An 18525-nucleotide genomic window follows, 5' to 3' on the forward strand; every position below is an offset into this window, starting at 1 on the left:
TACGAGGGTCAGGTTATTATAGTTTTATTCTTTAGCTACTACAGTTTGGACTCAGTGTCACGGTTCTGAATCTAATCTTGCAAAGTGCAATGCAAGACCGATAAATCACCAAAGAGTCCAAATCTAACAAATCGTTTTGGAAAACTGATTTTTATAAAGAAGTGCCAAACATAGACTGCTTTGCTAAATACAGAGTCGCCACCTAAATATTTTATTTTGGGGAAATTTAGGAAACCCTGACTCGTGCCTAAGGCCACGTGTCCGTCATCACCAAAGTTGCCTTGGCTCGGGAACTTGGGTACGAGAGGGGAAGGTCATACAATGAGCACTCCCGCTCGCCCGATCAAAGGATCGGCCTTTACTAAGCATGATATTTTGTTTTGAAAACATATGTGTTCTTATTTCGGTTTATTAGCTAGCTTACTACGTGATGCGCACAGCATACAAGTATAGACTAGATCGCCTAAGTTGGAACAAAACATTTTATGTTTGTTTGTTTGAAAATGGTTTGAAGGTGCTACTCGCAAGTAGGCTAAGACGTGGATTTGCCACCCTCAAGTGGGCTTAGAAAACATGATTTTGCCACTGTCTAGTGGGCTTAAAAAAACTCACATTTGATGAATTGTTCCAATTCAAGCAATCCAACCTTCACTCACAGGCATTCAGGCAGTTATATCATTTAAGAAGTTAGCCTCATGGCAAGCATGCTGTCATGGCAATCAATAACACACATGCAAGGATGCTAATGCATAAACACTTACAATGTACTCTAAGCCAAAACAATAGCTAGTTAGTAATCAATGTATGATCCTAGCTATATTAAGATGCCTAATGCAACACATGCAAAATGCAACTAAGATAGGCTCGACTAGTCTAAGATGACATATGAAATGCAACTTGATAATCCTGAATTCAAGTAGGAATTGAAATACAATGCAGTTAATATGATACGCCGAGCCCGGTGCATGCAAGAAAAATGAATGAATGCAAACATACTATCACAAGTATGCTAATCAAAACATGACCTAGAACTAACCATCGTAAGCGGTTAAGTAAAAGGGAAAAAGACGTGGGGTTGGAAGACATTCACACATGCACGCACACTTATTACAACAATACGCCCTCTCGACAGAGGGTCCGAATAAATAATACAAGCTAGCTACGCTAAGCTATTCTAACTAATCTCATAATCTAATTAGACTAATTATTACAACACCAAAACTAATTAACTAACAAGCTAATTAATTATTACAATCCAAATTGAAACAAATAGCTACACTAAGCTGAATGAATATTACAAAACCAATTAAATGATTAAATTATACAAACTAATCATGAATACTGAAATGGCCTCGCAGGCGATGAAGAGATGCATGCTCGGTCGGCTTCGCTCGTAAATCTGTTGCCATGCCTCATGTTGCCTCTGTTTGCACTGTTTTTGACTTCTGAAAACTGTGAAAATTTCTGTGATGCTTCTGAACCACCTCATGGGCACTCTGAGAGGCCATCGGCTAAATGGTATATGGTTATCGGCCAAAGCATAAGGGTCATCGACCACTTATGAGGCTATCAGCCAAACATTGTTAGCCGATCAGCACACCAGATAGCCGATCGGCTATCTCTTCCTACAGACTGCTCCTTTTGCTGCAGCAGAGTACAAACAGAGCAATGGCAATACATTTGCAAGAAAATGTTTTGCAACTACACCCCTTATCATGTTTGAAACTCAAAGGAGTGTGGTGTTCGACTCTCGAGCCATCAATCACGCATTTCGATGCATGATGGACAAAGAGGCCGAGTTGCACAATTCAATGTGAATGAAATGCACAAAAACACATAATTTCCTTAAACTCTATCATGTTTGATTAAGAGGCCGAGGATTAAGGCACGTTTCATCACTTCAAGTATAAAACGTCCCTCGTTTCTCGTGTTTGGCTTAACACCCCAAACCAAACACAATGCAATGCATGTAACATGGAGATGCTATGCAATGCAACATAAGCATGCCAAATGCAATGTAACTCAAGCATGCACACATGATGCAATGCAATCTAAACATGTAAACAATCATGGCATGCAACAAGTATGCAACAACATGCAAAGATGGACAAGCATGCAACAAGCATGCAACAACATGCAAAAATGGACTTAAACCAAAATGGACAGACCTCAGTCATGCCCAAATCAGTGGCCAAAACACCAAAACTAAGGCGCCAAAAGGCAAAACATGCATGCACACATATTGGTCCATAAACTAGGCCTAATACACAACCCTCAAAAGCAACGAAGAAGTGAAGTATGTGAGAGTGTAACTACACTACATGCATTGAAATTACATGTCAAAGGCCCCGAAACTCAAAACTGGTCAAGCCCCTTTACACTACAACCATGTTAAGCAATGCTCAAATGATCCTAACCATTCAAAACAGGTCTAAGGCAGGTCAAAATAGTATCAAAAACATGCTAGACTCATAGCATAGATGGCAAGAAAAATAAGCTCATGTATTGGCTCACACACAAGGCATACTGCTCAACTCTTAAACACAATTAAAGAGTGATAAACATGAGAGTTTAGCAAAGACAAAAGCTCTGAAATTACATTCCAAATGATGCCGAAGCATACAATCATCACAAGAATAGCATGGTAGTGGCCTCAAAACTCAAGACTAGCCAAGGCATTTGCACTATAGCTATACAAAACATGAGTCATATGACCAAGGAAGCCTAAAGCAGTCCTAAAACATACCAAAATAATGATAAAACATGTATGGAGTATAGCCAAAATAAGCTAGCATGATTGGCCAAAACATCAAGCATGTTAGTCTAGTAAGCGTGGATTACACTACAAGTGTATAAAGCATGCAAGAAGTGAGTCCACCAATCAAAATCAGAGTTATAACATGCCAAGATAATACCAAAAACATGCTCAAACTAAGCTAATTCAAACCACAAGAGCATGCTACTTTGTAAGGCTAACAAGATTAACAAAGAGGATTTACACTACAAGTGCACTAAGCATGCAAGAGGTGACCAAGACAGCCAAACAATAGAGTTATGGCAGGTCTGATAAGTCACAAAAATGAGCCTAAACAAAGCCACAAAGAAGTAAAAACACATGCTCATTTGGTTGGCCATCAACACTAGCAAGTAAGACAAGAGGAGAGGCGACCACCCTCTCCTATTTGGGCCCTCAAAATAGGGTTTTTACCACTAAAAATCCTCTGGATTTCAGTGGTTAAAAGGCCATGAAAAGTTGTTTTGAAAGGCCTTAGAAGATGGCTCAAAAGCTATACAAGCTAAGGAACAAAAGGGAGAGACAAACCCCTAACACAAAATAAGCCTAAACCATCACTTTTAGGACTGAAAAACAGAGATTTTCTCAGTTCAAAACCAAGCCAAAAATAGTTTACAAAGTTGGTAAAACAAGCATGCAAAGCAAAAGTTTAAAGGAACAAGAGCTTACCCTTGAAGCACCTTGAAGGACAACAACAAAACCAGCCAAAATCAGCCTTTTGGAGCTCCAAATGATCCTCAAAGAACCTCAGCCCAATGGTGATTAAGTTTGGTTAAGGGTCTCTTTGCAAAAGTGTAGAGGATTCTAAGCTTAAGGCTCAAAACACGAAGAGAAGGAGCTTCTAAGTATAAAGGCTCAGATTTTGCTCACAAAATCTTGTAGAAAGAGAGGAATTTTTAGAGAGAGAGAGTCCCACAATTGCCAACCCCTCAATCTATGAGATATGGCTCAATATATAGCAATATATGAGCATTTGGTCGAAATATCTCATTTGGAAATATCTGATGCAGTGCACAACAGCTGGAAAAGAAAATATCTGTCAATTCTAGGCTTTCTGGACACTTCTAGCTGACCGACCACCTTTGGTGCCGACCGGCCATCATTTTTGGCCGATAAGGTTCACTTTTGGCCGGCCTATAGCTGCTGAGGTCAAATTGTGGCCGATGCACTTCCATAGAGGCCGATGGCAAAAATCAAACATGGTCCCTGACTTGAAGAAAGCCTAATTCCTTCATCTGGACTCCTTTTCAGGTCATTCTTGAGCCTAAACTATAGCCCCAGAAGTCTTCTTTCCAATTATCCAAGCCTCAAATCAAAATTCCATGTATGCTAGGAGACATCCCTCTTTTAGTGAAAACTGCTCAGTTTTGGTCCAACCAGAATGATGCCCAACTTCAGCCAATCATATCGCCCCCATCCGGACTCGGCTTTAGGAGATTCTTAAGTGAAAAATGAAGCCCCGGAAGTAAGATTTCCAACGGTGGTGGCCTTATAGCTTAAATACAAGTGTTCAAAAGGATAGGCCTGATTTAGCGAGGGTTGCTCGACTCTCTCTTAACGATTCATGCCCATCTTCTTCTCTAACTGGGTTTCTTCCCTCTCCTCTTCTTTTCTTCAACTTCAAACCCCTAAACAAGATGTTTTTGAAGATTTTCCAAAGATTTCATCTCTCTTTCATTCATTTGCACTTTGTCCTTGCTCGATTTACTGAAAAGCGCAACATTTGACAAAATGCGAGCCTCGGAACATCGTAGAAACTTCTTTTCAAAAATATTTTGAAAGAGAGAGTTTTAAGGTCTAAAAACCATTCAAAATAGCTTTGGTCCAAAATGGGGTGTGAGGTTGGGATTTGACTCTCCTCTTGCCGAAGAAATCGAACTTTTGCTCTGCACATTTTTTACCACCAAGTAAACAATCAGTAGCGCCCAAGTCTTAAGGGCGGTAAAAAATGGGGTGTCTACACCAACACAAATAAAAAGCAATTTTTTTAGTAACTGAAGGAATGCTAATTTTCTTTGAGTGGTCCGAAATGAATTTACTATAATTGTCTACTTTGACATGATGTTTAACTTCAAGGGTTAGCAAAATGGCATGGATGTCTTGGCCATAAGCAGGAAGGCCAGTGAGGTGCATAATATCAAGGATGATAGGGGAGGCCATTCCAGATTTAAGCATCAGAGAATTGCAAGAAGTGGACCAGAAACATGTGCTGTAATAACCCAACTCCCTCATATACTGTCTATGCTCTAATATCCTCATGATCTGTGTTATTATATATGTGATTATAGCTTTGATGTGAAATTCCATGTTTGAATGTATGAATTACATGTTGTAAATTTGTATCTGTCGGTTATGAGAAAACCTGTTGAAATTGCGACCTTTGGACTGAAAATTGAATGCTTTAGAGGCGTGATAAATTGAAATTGACTTTACAGTTATGATTAGCATGATTTTTAGGACATTATATGAAGTTTTGTAAAAATTTGATTCGTAATGAATTAATTAGCTTTATTTGGCTAAATTCCTAATGTTGACACTTTGAAGCTGAAATTAACGACTTTAATGAGTTTAGGAGCCGAAGTTGAGTACATAAATATGCTAATGGGAATTTTTAGAGTCATTCAGACAGTTTAATTAAAAATTGATTTCGTTTGATTCGTTAAGGCATGTTTGGTTGGCCTATGTAACTATATATGACTTGTTATATATATATATATAATGTTTTGTTAAGCTCATCCTTAACCTTTAAGAGTTAAAAATGTGGAGAGAAGAAGAGAGTTCAACTTTAAGATTGGGAATTGGAGGAAATTGAAGAATAATTCAAAGATTGGCTTAAGATAAGTGTAAATCAACTCAAATACCCCAAATCTTCCCTCCATTGGTTAGAATCAAACCTTAGAATGAAGCTTGTCCACCCAAAGAAGTTAGGGTTTATGAGTTATTATCATGGTTGAATTTATTCCAAGAAATTGAACATGTAATCTTTGGAGTTAGTTAAATTAAAGGTTGATCTTTGGGTTTTAAATTGTCTTCAGTGAGATTGAGAGGTCCTACCTTCTAATCTTTAGTTTTACATGCTTTGATCTCATATATGTATATATGTTGGTATATGTTTATATATGTTTTGATAGATCATGATAAAATGAAGAGATAAAAGAAATATGGCAATTTGGGTTATGAATATGTACATTTAAAATAAGTTATGATCTAATTGGATCTGAATTTCATGTTTATTATGCTCAAATGTTATGTTTTAAAGTGAATTTGCTTGATTTGGGCCTTATAGATGTCTTTTGAAAGCTGGAAATTGTTAGATTTTCGGACTCCTCAAGCAGGGCCAGGACCGCACGTGTGGGGCTCATGGCCGCATGTGCGGGGAGCACAATCGCACGTACAGGGCCCACAGCTGCACGTACGGAAAATAGGAGAGATAGACTGAGGCTTACTGCAATAAAAACACATGCGGCACACCTTCCCGCACGTACGGTAGGGAACTCCCGCACATGCGGCTAAGAGGGAGGTATTCTGTTAGCTTCCTTTCCCCTGCTTGACCCTCTGAAACTGTTAATATGTATATTTGATCCTTTTAAACTATTTAAAACTAAATGAGAATTTATGAATCGGACGTGAGGAATAGCTAAAGAAAAGTGAATAAATTATAAGTTGTGTGTGTGTGCCTTGTGCAGGTCACTTGGCAAAGGAGACTCCTACGCAACCAAAGCATTGTGAGTAATAATAGTGTATTGATATATTTATTCATGTATCTTTGCTTATGACTTATTATACCTTGGTTGTGCTTGACATGTTGAGATCATCGTGCTATGGTATATATATGATGGTTGTGAATTGTATATTTGGGATGAGTGGTGCTCTAATTCTATATTTTTACTTATGAGTGGCATACGTTAAACGAATTGTAAGTGAATGCAAATGATTGAGTTATGGGTCAAGCAGGAGCAATGGCATATGACATGGACCCAGGGTTGTTCCATCTTCATTAATGTTGGCCTTTAGGCCGAGGAAGGTGGAGACATGTCAATGTTCTACCTACCCTGTTATGATAAGAACGGTTATGATTAATGGCTTTACTGTCAAGGGAGATGAAGACATACCAATGTTCCATCTACCTTATAAAGTCGAGAACAATTGTTGATATGTTGGGCTCGAGGCCATGTTGTATTACATTGGGCCCGAGACCGTTCTGTATTATATTGGGGCCCGAGGTTGTTCTGTATTATATTGAGCCCGAGGCCATTCTGTATTATATTGGACCCAAAGTTGTTTTGTATTACGTTGGGCCCAAGGTCGTTTTGTGTTATGTTGGGCCCTAGGTCGTTCCGTCTTATGTGGGCCCGAGGCCATTTGGAAGTATGATTATGAGGTTATGTGTGCGCTAGATAAATATTCTCCAGACACATGCTTATTCACCCGAACCTCCCTACATTATTATTCTTCACTGAGCCTTACTCACTCCGTTTTTATATGTATATGTAGGTGATCAGCTTGGAAGGCAGTCCTAGGTTAGCTTCAGGGAAACTTTTGAGGGACTGGTTTTCTCAAGCCTCTAAAGTGTAACCTTTTGTCTTTTGAGAAGCGTCTCCACATTTGTTAAGTCTTTTGGAGCTTGTTATTTAGAACTAATGGACATGTAATTTTTGTCTTGCTAGTGTACATGATCTATACTTGTATATATGAATTGTGTATATGAACCTTTTGAATATGCTGTTTCATGATCCTGGCATGTAGACATAGGCTCAATGGACTTTCTTATTTTGGTATTGCTTCCGCGTAAGGCCCCATATTTGAATAACTATTTTTGAAATTTTGTTTTGAGGCCTAAGTACAGGCCGGTCATGGACCAAACTTTTAGGGGCAAGTTTGGATCGTGACATGTGTTGCACCAATCAGCCAAAGGTCTACCTCAAATGAGATATTAGATAGTTGAATGGCGTGGTAAATGCTCAAATTATGCCACATATCCCCTTTGAAAGCAGTCATCCTCTTTACCTAAGCTATCAAAGCATTAGTAGGTTTGGGCCATAATGTAATGACCCCAAAATGCGTATAGAAAGTCATCCTTATTTAATTAGGGGTTAATGTGTTTTAATTCAACTATATCTATCGAAATTAAAGACTTATCTGCTGAGTTATGGCGACCTTTATTGTATCGGCTTGGAATTTTTTTACCCTCCGCTCGAGCATGGGCTCATTTTTGACATTCTTAATAGTGTATTTGGAATGTTCTTACCTTATTTTGGGGTATTGTTTGAGGTGGTGGTATGATGGTAAAGTAAGATTGGACTAACGAATTTAATTCGAATAATTAACCTACGATCAGCCGTCATTCATTTGTCCTTTTCTTTTTCCACACTTTGAATTTTAATGTGAGGTTAGAACCATTGGAAAGCTTATTTCCGGGGCTTCGATTTGGACACAAGAACGACCTAGAACGGAGTCCCGATGAGAGAGTTATACCCGTTTGAAGTTTTCACATCTGTGCTGGAAGCAGAGCCGCACGTGCAGGGAATAGCGCCGCACGTGCGGTCTGTGCGGGACAGCAACTCTAAAAACTGGATTTTTGGACCATTTCTTGCAATTTTTTTTCCTCTCTTCTTCTCCCCTCTTCCATGTCCGAAACCCTAGCTTCCAAAACCTTGATTTCCTCCACTTTTATTAACAAATCCTCCATGGATCTTGTATCAAGGATGGAGAACAAGAAAGGGTCAACATTTCCAACCGATTGAATTTCAAAATTGAGGTGGAATCTCATCCAAACTCACTCCTTTGTTTGTTCTTCGAGGTAGGGGTTCTAGATCTCCTCAATACTTACATCTATGGATAGATTTATGGTAACTTCATTATATTAATGCAAAAATCTTCATTTTTATCATCTAGGGCATATTATGAGATTTGGGGATTTAGAGTTTGAGATGTTGGAAGTTAAATTGGTGGGTTAAAATGATGAATTGTGAATCCTAGATGTAGAATCATTGGGAAAATTGGAATTAAAAGTGGCGATTTAATAAGTGTGAATTTTTGTTAAAAATCCTCATTTTTCTTGAAACCCTAGGTTGATTAATGATGATACCCAATGTTTTGGCCCAAATTGAAAGTAGAATAATGAAATTGAGGTGTTGAATTAGATGTGTTCAAGTTTAATTGGAATTTGGAAATATTTGGAAATTATGTTTAAAATTTGCGAATGAACTTTGTTATAAATGTTGGAATTCATGCTATCATGGAAAGGAAAAATTAGGGGAATAATTTAGTAAGGATATGGATGACATGAACTCGGTTTTGGAATGTTAAAATGAGATTCAAGGGTTTATTTTGTATTATGTTGAATTGCAAATGGTGTTAATGAACTAAATGATGTTGTACTATGATGAATTATGTTTGAATTACGTGACTTGTGTAGGATTAGCTACAAGGACGGACCACGCACCTGAACACTGTGAGTAGTAGTACGCTTTACCACCGCTAATGCTTGCCATTAGTATTCTGTTAATTCCGTTACTTATGTATGTAAATGATTCAAGGAAGATAAATGTTATATGTATGTAAATGATTCAAGGAAGATAAATGTAATATGTATATAAATGATTCAAGGAAGATAAATGTTATGTGTTTGTGTAAATGATTCAAGGAAAGTACATAAGTAAGAGAAAGAATGAAACAACCCTTCTATGATTCTGGAATTTTGTAAGACTCTGAAATAAGTTTGCTATGATAATGTTTGGGCTAAATGCCAACAAGTTTAATGCCAATATATGTAAGAGCTAAAGGCCAACAAGTCTAAATAATCAAGAAATGCTCTAGTTATGATCTGTTACGTTTGAATTAATGAATTCATAATATCCTTATCACATGGCCCTTACCCGGGGGTAATAATACCGTGGTTTAAATAATTAAGTTACAATTGTATGTACGTTACAAGTTCAAGTATATTACAAGTATAAGCATGTTACAAGTTCACGGCTGTTATAAATTTAGGTAATTAAGTTACAAGTTTATGTACATTACAAGTTTAAGTATGTTACAGATTTAAGCATGTTACAAGTATAGGTATGTTACAAGTTTACGTATGTTCTAAGTTTAAGTATGGTACAAGTTCAAGTATGTTATAAGTTTACACATGGTACAAGTTCATGTATGTTACAAATTCAAGTATGTTACGAATATGACTTTTGATTTCTGCTTATGATTTAAGTATAAAAAAATATGTATGATTTGATTTCGTTTATAATATGACATGATATGTACGGTTTGGTCTAGAAAACCTATTAATTTCTGGTATGGAGCAAAGTGCTATACGGAACTAAGTGCTGCAGTGCGAGTTACCTCTAGAATCTGTATGAGCGACCTCTTGAGTCCATACATATGTGAAAATTATGAGGCTGAAAGCCATTCCATGAAAGTTATGAGGCTTATGGCCATCTATATAAGTTGTTATGAAATGAAACAAAGTGCTACACGGAACTAAGTGCTACAATGTGAGTCACCTCTAGAATCCGTGTGAGACACCTCTTGGGTTCATACACGCATGTTTCAAGGGCTTCATGCCATTTACAAGGGCTTTAATGCCAATATGTTTACAAGGGCTTCATGCCATTTTCAAGGGCTTTAATGCCAATATGTTTGCAAGGGCTTCATGCCATTTTCAAGGGCCTTAGTGCCATATGTTACAAGGGCTTTATGCCACAAGTTACAAGGGCCTCGTGCCACACGTTTCAAGGGCCTCGTGCCACCATGTTTCAAAGGCTTTATAGCCATTATGTTTATGTTGCAGGATTGGGCCTAAGGCCGTTATGTGCTTTGCACAGATTCAGACTAACTATGTGAACTCTGCACCTTTTTATTCATTGATATGAATTATGTTTCAAGTTAAGCATTGGTTTATTTATGTATTACTATTCACTGAGCCCGGCTCAACCTCTGTTATGTCTGTTTCTGTAGGTCACTAATCAGGCGGTCAGTCCTAGCCAAGACGCCACTTCCTTTTGTCAACCTTCATATGTTCAGGCACTGTTTAAGTCATTTAATTTCTTAAGTTGTCAAGATGTTGGTTTGCTTATGAGTGTCCATCTAAGGTTGTTGTATATACCTTTCATGTTTGTTTTTGTATACGCCCAACTTTAGGGCTGGAACTGTAAATGTGTATGTACATACTCTGGGATATAGTTTGGAACTTTATTTATCCGGTATAATGCATGTGATGAATGAGATCCTGGCATGTAGGAGTAGCTCAATGGAGTTTAATTGTTCATTATTATTTATCTATTTATTTTTGTGCTTCCGATAAGGCCCCGTATGTTATATTACCAGGTTACATGTCCGTCTCTAAAGAGGTCATGCCCAAACTTTTAGGGGCGGGTTTGGGGTGTGACACATAATCTGGGACCCGTCGACTAGTTCAGCCATAAGAGGGAAGACTGGTCTAGGAGAAGGGTCTCACCATCAGCAATGGGGTAGTACGAAGTCAGACTGTTTGGAAAAGTGTTCAAAACACAAGGACCAAGTTTCTAAGCATCGATAGTAAGGTTGGCCGTGATTTGGGAATTGAACTTGCTGCTTTCGATGAGTTGGATGATCTCTTGTGAGAATCGACGAACTAGGTCAGAATTTGAGTCGGAAGACATGGCTGAAGAAGTTAAGGTTTCTTGGTTTCAGAGGAAGAGAAAGAGTTAGAAAAAGTTTGCTAGAAGAAAAAAGTAGCGAAAATGGAGAATTTCAAAAACTTTAAGTACCGTCGCGAGAGGTCCAAAATAAGAAATAAAAACAGAAAAAGTGAAAGGATACTGATGGGCCTGTGAACTGTTAAGCGGCCCAAAGAAATTTAAAAACATTAGGCCCAGAAGCAAAATTCAAGACCAATATCATTCAAGGCAAAAGATTTTCTTTTTACCATGAATGAAGGGGGCATTGTTGGTGCTAAAATTTAGGAATCTTCCATCGACAGGTCATAGCGATAATGTGGCAAGGATGGCTAAAATAGCTAACATAGCATAAAGTGAGACTGAAGAAATAAGGCTGAAGAATATGATAACATAGAATCTAGAGAGTAATCAGGGAATAGTTCCTAAAATAGGGAGATAAACATGAAAAGAGACAGAATCAAGGGAAATCATAATCAGGGCTAGGCTAGGAGTCAACTATAAAAGGAAGATGGAATCGATCAATCAATCATCTCAACCACCATTCACAATACGTGATATTTATCTAGGAGTAGTTTAATTTAACAATTATTAGGAGTAGATTACTAATAGCTTTTCCCAACCCCCACTTCTTTTCTTTCTGTCAATTGCTGTATTTTTCATTTCTTTGTTCTTGTTTGACTTCTTGTAACTGATAAAAAGTAACAATTTAATTGAGTAAATACCTATTCTTTTTTGTTCAAATCCTTCTTTATTTAATTACCTCCAAGGAAGCCCTTAATCTGTTTAATGCATAAAACTCAATCACAAAGTCTAATCTTTTATGTTTATTAAGATTTGTGTAAGCATGTCGATCAATCACTGTTAATTGGGGCCTAAACCGAATTTTGCTAACACATCACAATCGTGATTTCTCTTTCTGCTGGCCATCACAACCATCACCACACTTTGTGATCTCTTTTGATCTGGTTCGACGATCTACTTTTGAATTAACACTATTTTTTTGATGGTTTATGTCTGAACTACCACTATTGTTCGATGGTTTACATCTAAACCACCACTATTTGTTCAACATTGGTTCTAAATTAGGCATTATATTTTCAAATCAAGGAAAAATAAAACATGAGGCGATACGAAAAAGGGCTTTGGGATAACTATGCAGGTGGCAACAATGATAATTGATGAAATTAGTAGAAAAGAGAAATGGATGCATGATGGAAATGAGACGATGGATCACTAGAGCTGAGGGTTAGTGGAGAGTTGGAGAATGATGAGAAAAGACTGGAGTGACTGTCTAAGTTTCTAGTGACACTAACTGGGCAAGGTAGTAAAGAGTTATGCTAGATCTCAAATTATCTACCAAATTTTTTACCAAATCTCTCACATGGGTGTAAGACCTACACACATGTAGATTTGTATGGGTCCCACACTCATGTGAGAGATTTGGTAAAAAAAATTGATAGATTATTTGAGATTTATAGCATTTTTCGATAGTAAATGGTCATAAGATTGGTACAATGGCATTAAAGAAAAAATAAAATAAAAAATAAAAGTGTGGTGTGTCCAACTAACCATTTTAAGTGCATTTAGAGGGAATGTAGATATATTTAGGGTAGTGAAAAGATAATGATTTACCTTTTTATTTGTTGTAATTAGGTTAAAAGACAAACAATGATAAGGGTTATTTGTTAATTTTGCCAATTCAAAGGAGAAAATTGAATTTTGTTTAAACTATGGGTTGTGTATGTAAATTAGCCATAAAACAACCAAAAGAGTTATTAATCATCGTCGGAGGACGAGGAAAGGGGAGGGGGGGAGAGAGGGAGAGAGAGATGGGTTTGGTTTTGGGTTTGGGTTGGGGGCGGGTGATCTACGAGGGAGTGGTGGTGGTGGGGTCGTTGATGTTGCTGGGATGGGCGGGGTTGTGGTTCTTGAATAGAAGACTGTACAAAGAGTACGAAGAGAAGAGGGCACTCGTTCAGATCATCTTCAGCGTCGTCTTCGCCTTCTCCTGCAACCTTCTCCAGCTCGTCTTATTTGAGATCACTTCCATTCTCTCCAAAGAGTACACACAAATCCTATGCTATTCTATCGATGATGCTTTTTTTTTTTTTTTTTCAATTTATTAATTTATTTGCAATGCCAACCTACCATGTATACGTTGTTGAACTCGATCCACAATTTGCTCTTCATGTTTTATTTTTCTCTCAATTCAAAATGCTGGCCCAATTTTAACTTGCAATCATCTAGGGTTTTATTCAATTCGCTTTTTTTTTTTTCTTTGGGAGTGTTTCCATCTCTTGCTCTCTTTCTTCTGCAAATTAAAGATAGGATTTACCAATTAGATGCTCTGCCATAGAGTATATCGTATTTTCCTTATGATCTCTTTACACTCAAGCAGTTGGCTAAACTTTTGGTGGTATACATTTTCTTGTAATCATACTCATCTCGCCGCTGTGTCCCTACAATAACTTTCTTTCGGTCATTATTATTAGTTTGAGACACACTGTTCAATGAATCTATCCATTTTGGTATAGATTGTAGTTTATGTTCTGAGTGGAATTATAGAGGACTGCATGCTAGGATAACCTTACTGTAGGTAGTTGGTAGTGACGGAGTCAGTAATGGACTATGAAGAACATGTACGGGGGTTATGAGTATTGGTACGATACTCCTATATCCATAAGGTAATTAAAAAAAAAGGGGGACGAATGTGGCTTGGTACAATTATAAAAAAATATATCAGTGTGTTTGGCTTCAGTGTCTTGAATTCAGTTTTTTAAAAGTTGAGTTTTTTATTTTTTGTATTTTTTTTTAGTGAATATTTTTAAAGTTTAAAGTAATTTTTTTACTTTTTTAAATGTACTTTACTTAGATGTATCTAAATAGTAAATTATTTATGAAAAATATTTTAAAAAATTAATAAATATACAAAAATATGAAAAATATACTGAATTTTCGTTTTTTTTTGTATTTTTGATATTTAGTGAATTTTTAAAAGATTTTTTTCACAAATGTTATACTTTCTAAGTGTATTTATGTTAGGTGTGTCTAAAAATTTAAAAAAATTACTGAAAATATTAAAAAATTCAGTGAAAACAAAAAAAAATTACGGAAAACGAAAAAGTAAAATTTTCTGAAAAGTAAATTTTGAAAACTGTAAACAAACCGAGTGTATATTTTTTTATAATTTGGAGCAGTGTTATCAGAGGCGAGCCTAAGCGCTAGGCGAGGCGAGGCTTCAGCGCCTCATGTGTACTGAGGCGAGGCGAAATGGCGAGGCGATGTAGAAGCGCCTGAAGCGAGGCTTAGGCGATGAAGCGTGAGGCGGAAAGAAGCGAAGCTTCATTGTATTTTGCCTGATTTAAGTTCGAGTGATCTGGGCCCTTGATTCGACTTCGTTCGAATCATCTGGGCCCTTGATCGACAAAGTTAATTAGTAAATAAGAAGCCAAACCCTAGATCGACTTGGTTCGTCGATCATCTGCCGAAGTCGAATCTCTTCTTCTGATCTTCTTCCTTTCTTCTTCATCTGGTTCATCGATCGTCTGCCGAAATCGAATCGAATCGAGGTGAGTTGCTTCTTCATCTGGTTCTTCCTTTCTTTGTTTGTCTTTCCTGTTCGACTTCACCCTGTTCATCTTGGTCGACTTCACCACCTGTTCTTCTTCTTTGTTCGACTTCGAGTTGAAGAACACTGTCGAACCAATTAAATTTTTTAATTAATTCAATTTTTCGTGGTTAATTTTCTTCTTTGTTCAAATCAATTTTTTTTAAAAATTAATTTTTAATTCTCAAAAATTAATTTTTAATTCACAAAAATTAATTTTTAAAATTAATTCAATTATTTTAAAATTAATTTTTTTAAAATTTAATGTATAAAGAGAAATAGAGAATTGTATTATTGATTGATTGATGTTATTTATTACAAATGGTGAGGGGCTCCTTATATAGGAGATGTAGTGGAGTAGGTGGTAGTAGGTGGTAGGTGTGTAGTAGGTGGTGGTAGGTGGAGTAGGTGATGGTAGATTTTAACAGCCCCCGCAAACTCAAGGGGGATAGGAACTAACCAACTTGAGTTTGGAGAGAGTAACAAAGCAAGAAAATAATCTAAAAAATAAAAAATGGATAGGAGACACTGTATGGTCGTGTCAGACCGTTGTAGAAGACTGTATGGTTATGGCAGACCGATGTAGAAGACACTGGCTCGTGTCGGACCGACGTAGAAGACAGTTTATGGGGTCATGTCGGACCGTTGTAGCAGACAATGTTGTGACAGTTGTGACAGTTTACGGAGTCTTGCTGGACCCTTGTAGAAACTAACCGGAATCAATGTCGGGACAGTTTACAGAGTCTTGTCAGACCCATGAAGGAGCTAACCGGAATCAATGTCGGGACAGTTTACAGAGTCTTGTCGGACCCTTAAAAAGTCGCACCCTCAAAAGGTGTGCCCAATCTTTCAAAAGGCGTGCCATCAAAAGGCGAGCCCAAGTCATAAAAAGATGTGCCGGACATGATGGCGAGGCGCGTCACCACATTGGCTTGCGCGCCCGTTTTGTCGTCTGGCGTCAAGTGGCGCATGATGCGCGTGTCTGCCTCTTCGTCATGGTCTTTATAAACCGAAGCGGAGGCTGAGGCTGAGGCAGAAAACCTGCTAAAAAACTCTGAAAAAAATTCTTCGTTGTCTAAGAGAGAAACTCTGTAATACTCTGTAACAACTGTTGCCCAGAAAATGGCCTCTTCTTCCCGTGGTCTGCTCACTCTCTTTCCAGACCTCAACGAGTCAACAAGAGAGACAACTGGTGTGGCGGCCCGTGAACCTCAACCAAACACCTCTGGTTTTGCTCCGTTGAACTTTCCGATGCGGTTGGAGCAAAAAATGGCAGTACAAACAGATATTGAAGCCAATCAGTATACATTGAAGTCATGTGTGGAAACCATGACTGCGGTCACAAACTTGTCGCACCGGCTGCAGAGTAGGACAAATGAGGTGCAACAGTTAAACGCCCAACTGGCTCTGCTCCAACGCATGTATAAGGATGCGCGAGCAGAGATAAGTGTGCTAAAGGCAGAAAACAAGGAGCTGAAGCGGAAAGCCACCGTGATGTTTCGATTTGGAGGTCCGCCATATGCTGCAGTGGAGGAGCAGGGTGGAGTGATCGTGCCCAGTGGAGTGGGAAACACGAGGCAACACCGTCAAGGGCCGCCCAGGACGGAGGCAAGAAGAAAAGACCGGCAGAATAGGCGAAGAAGTGAGGTCGACGGCTGCAGAAAAGAAAACAAAGCTGTTGGTGTTTTTTTTTTTTTTTTTTTTTTGTGTAAAATTGTGATCGGGGTGGATCCCTGAGATGAATAAAATATGGTTTGGTGTGCAAAGCTATATGGTATGAAATGAATTAGAAAAAGATTAAAAATAATGTGAAAGAAAAATAAAGAAAAAATAATAAAAATATATTTGAAATCAAAAATGAAAGATGGGGGAAATAAGGAAAGTGGTTTGGAGAAAATAAATAAAAATAATGGAGTTGGAAATCAAACGGAGGAGAGCACCAATTAAGTTTTATAATAAAAAATAAAAAGGTCGGGAAAGTTAAAGTAAGAAAAAATAAATAAAAAAAGAAAAGGTGAGATTCAAATATCTATACAAGAAAAGGTGAGATTCAGAATATATATATATATATATATATATATATTTATTGGTATTTATTTTTATTTATTTATTTATTTTGTGTGTTTTGTTGTTTTATTTTATTTTTATTTTTATTTTTTTTTGTTTGTTTTTGTTTGGGGAAGTGAATGTGTGAAACCGTGTGAATGGTTCACATGGGGCTGTCTCCCTTGTGTGATAAAATAATAAAAAGAAAGTTGGGTGGTTTGGGGAAGTGAATGTGTGAAACCGTGTGAATGGTTCACATGGGGCTGTCTCCCTTGTGTGATAAAATAATAAAAAGAAAGTTGGGTGGTGTGGTGTGGATGGATGTCTCTTAAAATGGGTGTGTGTATGGCCCTCTCCCTCCCTAACCCGAGAGAGAGAGAGTGAGGTGGCAGTGTGTGTTTGCAAGTTCCAACTTCTGCAATGCTCTGTGAGAGATAGAGAGAGAGGTTGATGTCGAGAGAGTAAAAGAAATTGAGAGAGAGAGTAGATGTGCCAAAAGAGAGCCAGCCTCCCCTCATGCACACCACCGAGGAGAGGAGGTTACTTGACGAAGGGCTGAAACTCTTCCCGTCATTTTTCAAATTATGGTTGATGCTTGGGCAGCTGGAGGAACGGCTTGGTAACTTGGAACAGGCTAAGGAAGCCTATGAGTCAGGTTTGAAGCACTGCTCCAGTTGTATTCCCCTTTGGCTTTCGCTTGCTAACCTTGAGGAGAAGATGAATGGATTGAGTAAAGCTCGAGCAGTTCTCACCATGGCCAGGAAGAAGAATGCTCAGAACCCTGAACTCTGGCTTGCTGCAGTCAAACTTGAATTTGAGAACCATGAACCTGAGAGGGCAAGAATGCTTCTTGCTAAAGCTCGAGAAAGAGGAGGTACAGAAAGGGTATGGATGAAATCTGCCATTGTTGAGAGAGAAGAAAATTCCAGCGGGCAGCAGAGGCAAAGTTGCCGGCCGGCTGCCCGCCGGTGAGAAAAAAATACAGGTTTAAATCTTATAGCTCTGATACCATGTAGAAAATTTAATGTATAAAGAGAAATAGAGAATTGTATTATTGATTGATTGATGTTATTTATTACAAATGGTGAGGGGCTCCTTATATAGGAGATGTAGTGGAGTAGGTGGTAGTAGGTGGTAGGTGTGTAGTAGGTGGTAGTAGGTGGTGGTAGGTGTAGTAGGTGGAGTAGGTGATGGTAGATTTTAACACAATTAATTCAATTATTTTTTTTCTTTTGTGTTCAATTAATTCAATTAATTTTCTGATTATTTTAATTTCCTGGTTATTCAATTAATTATTTTAATTCAATTAATTCAATTAATTTGTTTATTTTAATTCAATTAATTTCCTGATTATTTTAATTTCCTGGTTATTCAATTAATTATTTTAATTCAATTAATTTGTTTAATTCAATGAATTTGTT

At 37.7% G+C, this 18525-nt stretch overlaps 1 protein-coding gene across 16 annotated transcripts in view; it reads left to right on the top strand.

The window, feature by feature from the left end:
- Positions 1-13214: 13214 nt before the first annotated feature.
- Positions 13215-18525, top strand: part of LOC145788628 (GPCR-type G protein 1-like) — a 71025-nt gene continuing 65714 nt past the window's right edge. For 14 of the 16 annotated variants that reach the window (XR_014357860.1, XR_014357854.1, XR_014357855.1 and 11 more), the window contains exon 1: positions 13215-13513. Coding sequence is in view for 6 of the 16 variants with exons in the window: in XM_082911352.1 (XP_082767478.1) it covers positions 13281-13513 (233 nt within the window). In the remaining 10 variants the exon portion in view is untranslated. The remainder of the gene's footprint in view (positions 13514-18525) is intronic. The other 2 variants (XM_082911355.1, XM_082911349.1) reach the window with 2 other exon arrangements.

This window comes from Camellia sinensis, unplaced genomic scaffold (genome assembly GCF_055761805.1).
Source record: "Camellia sinensis isolate YWXY unplaced genomic scaffold, ASM5576180v1 Unanchor11, whole genome shotgun sequence".
In the NCBI taxonomy this organism is placed as follows: domain Eukaryota; kingdom Viridiplantae; phylum Streptophyta; class Magnoliopsida; order Ericales; family Theaceae; genus Camellia; species Camellia sinensis.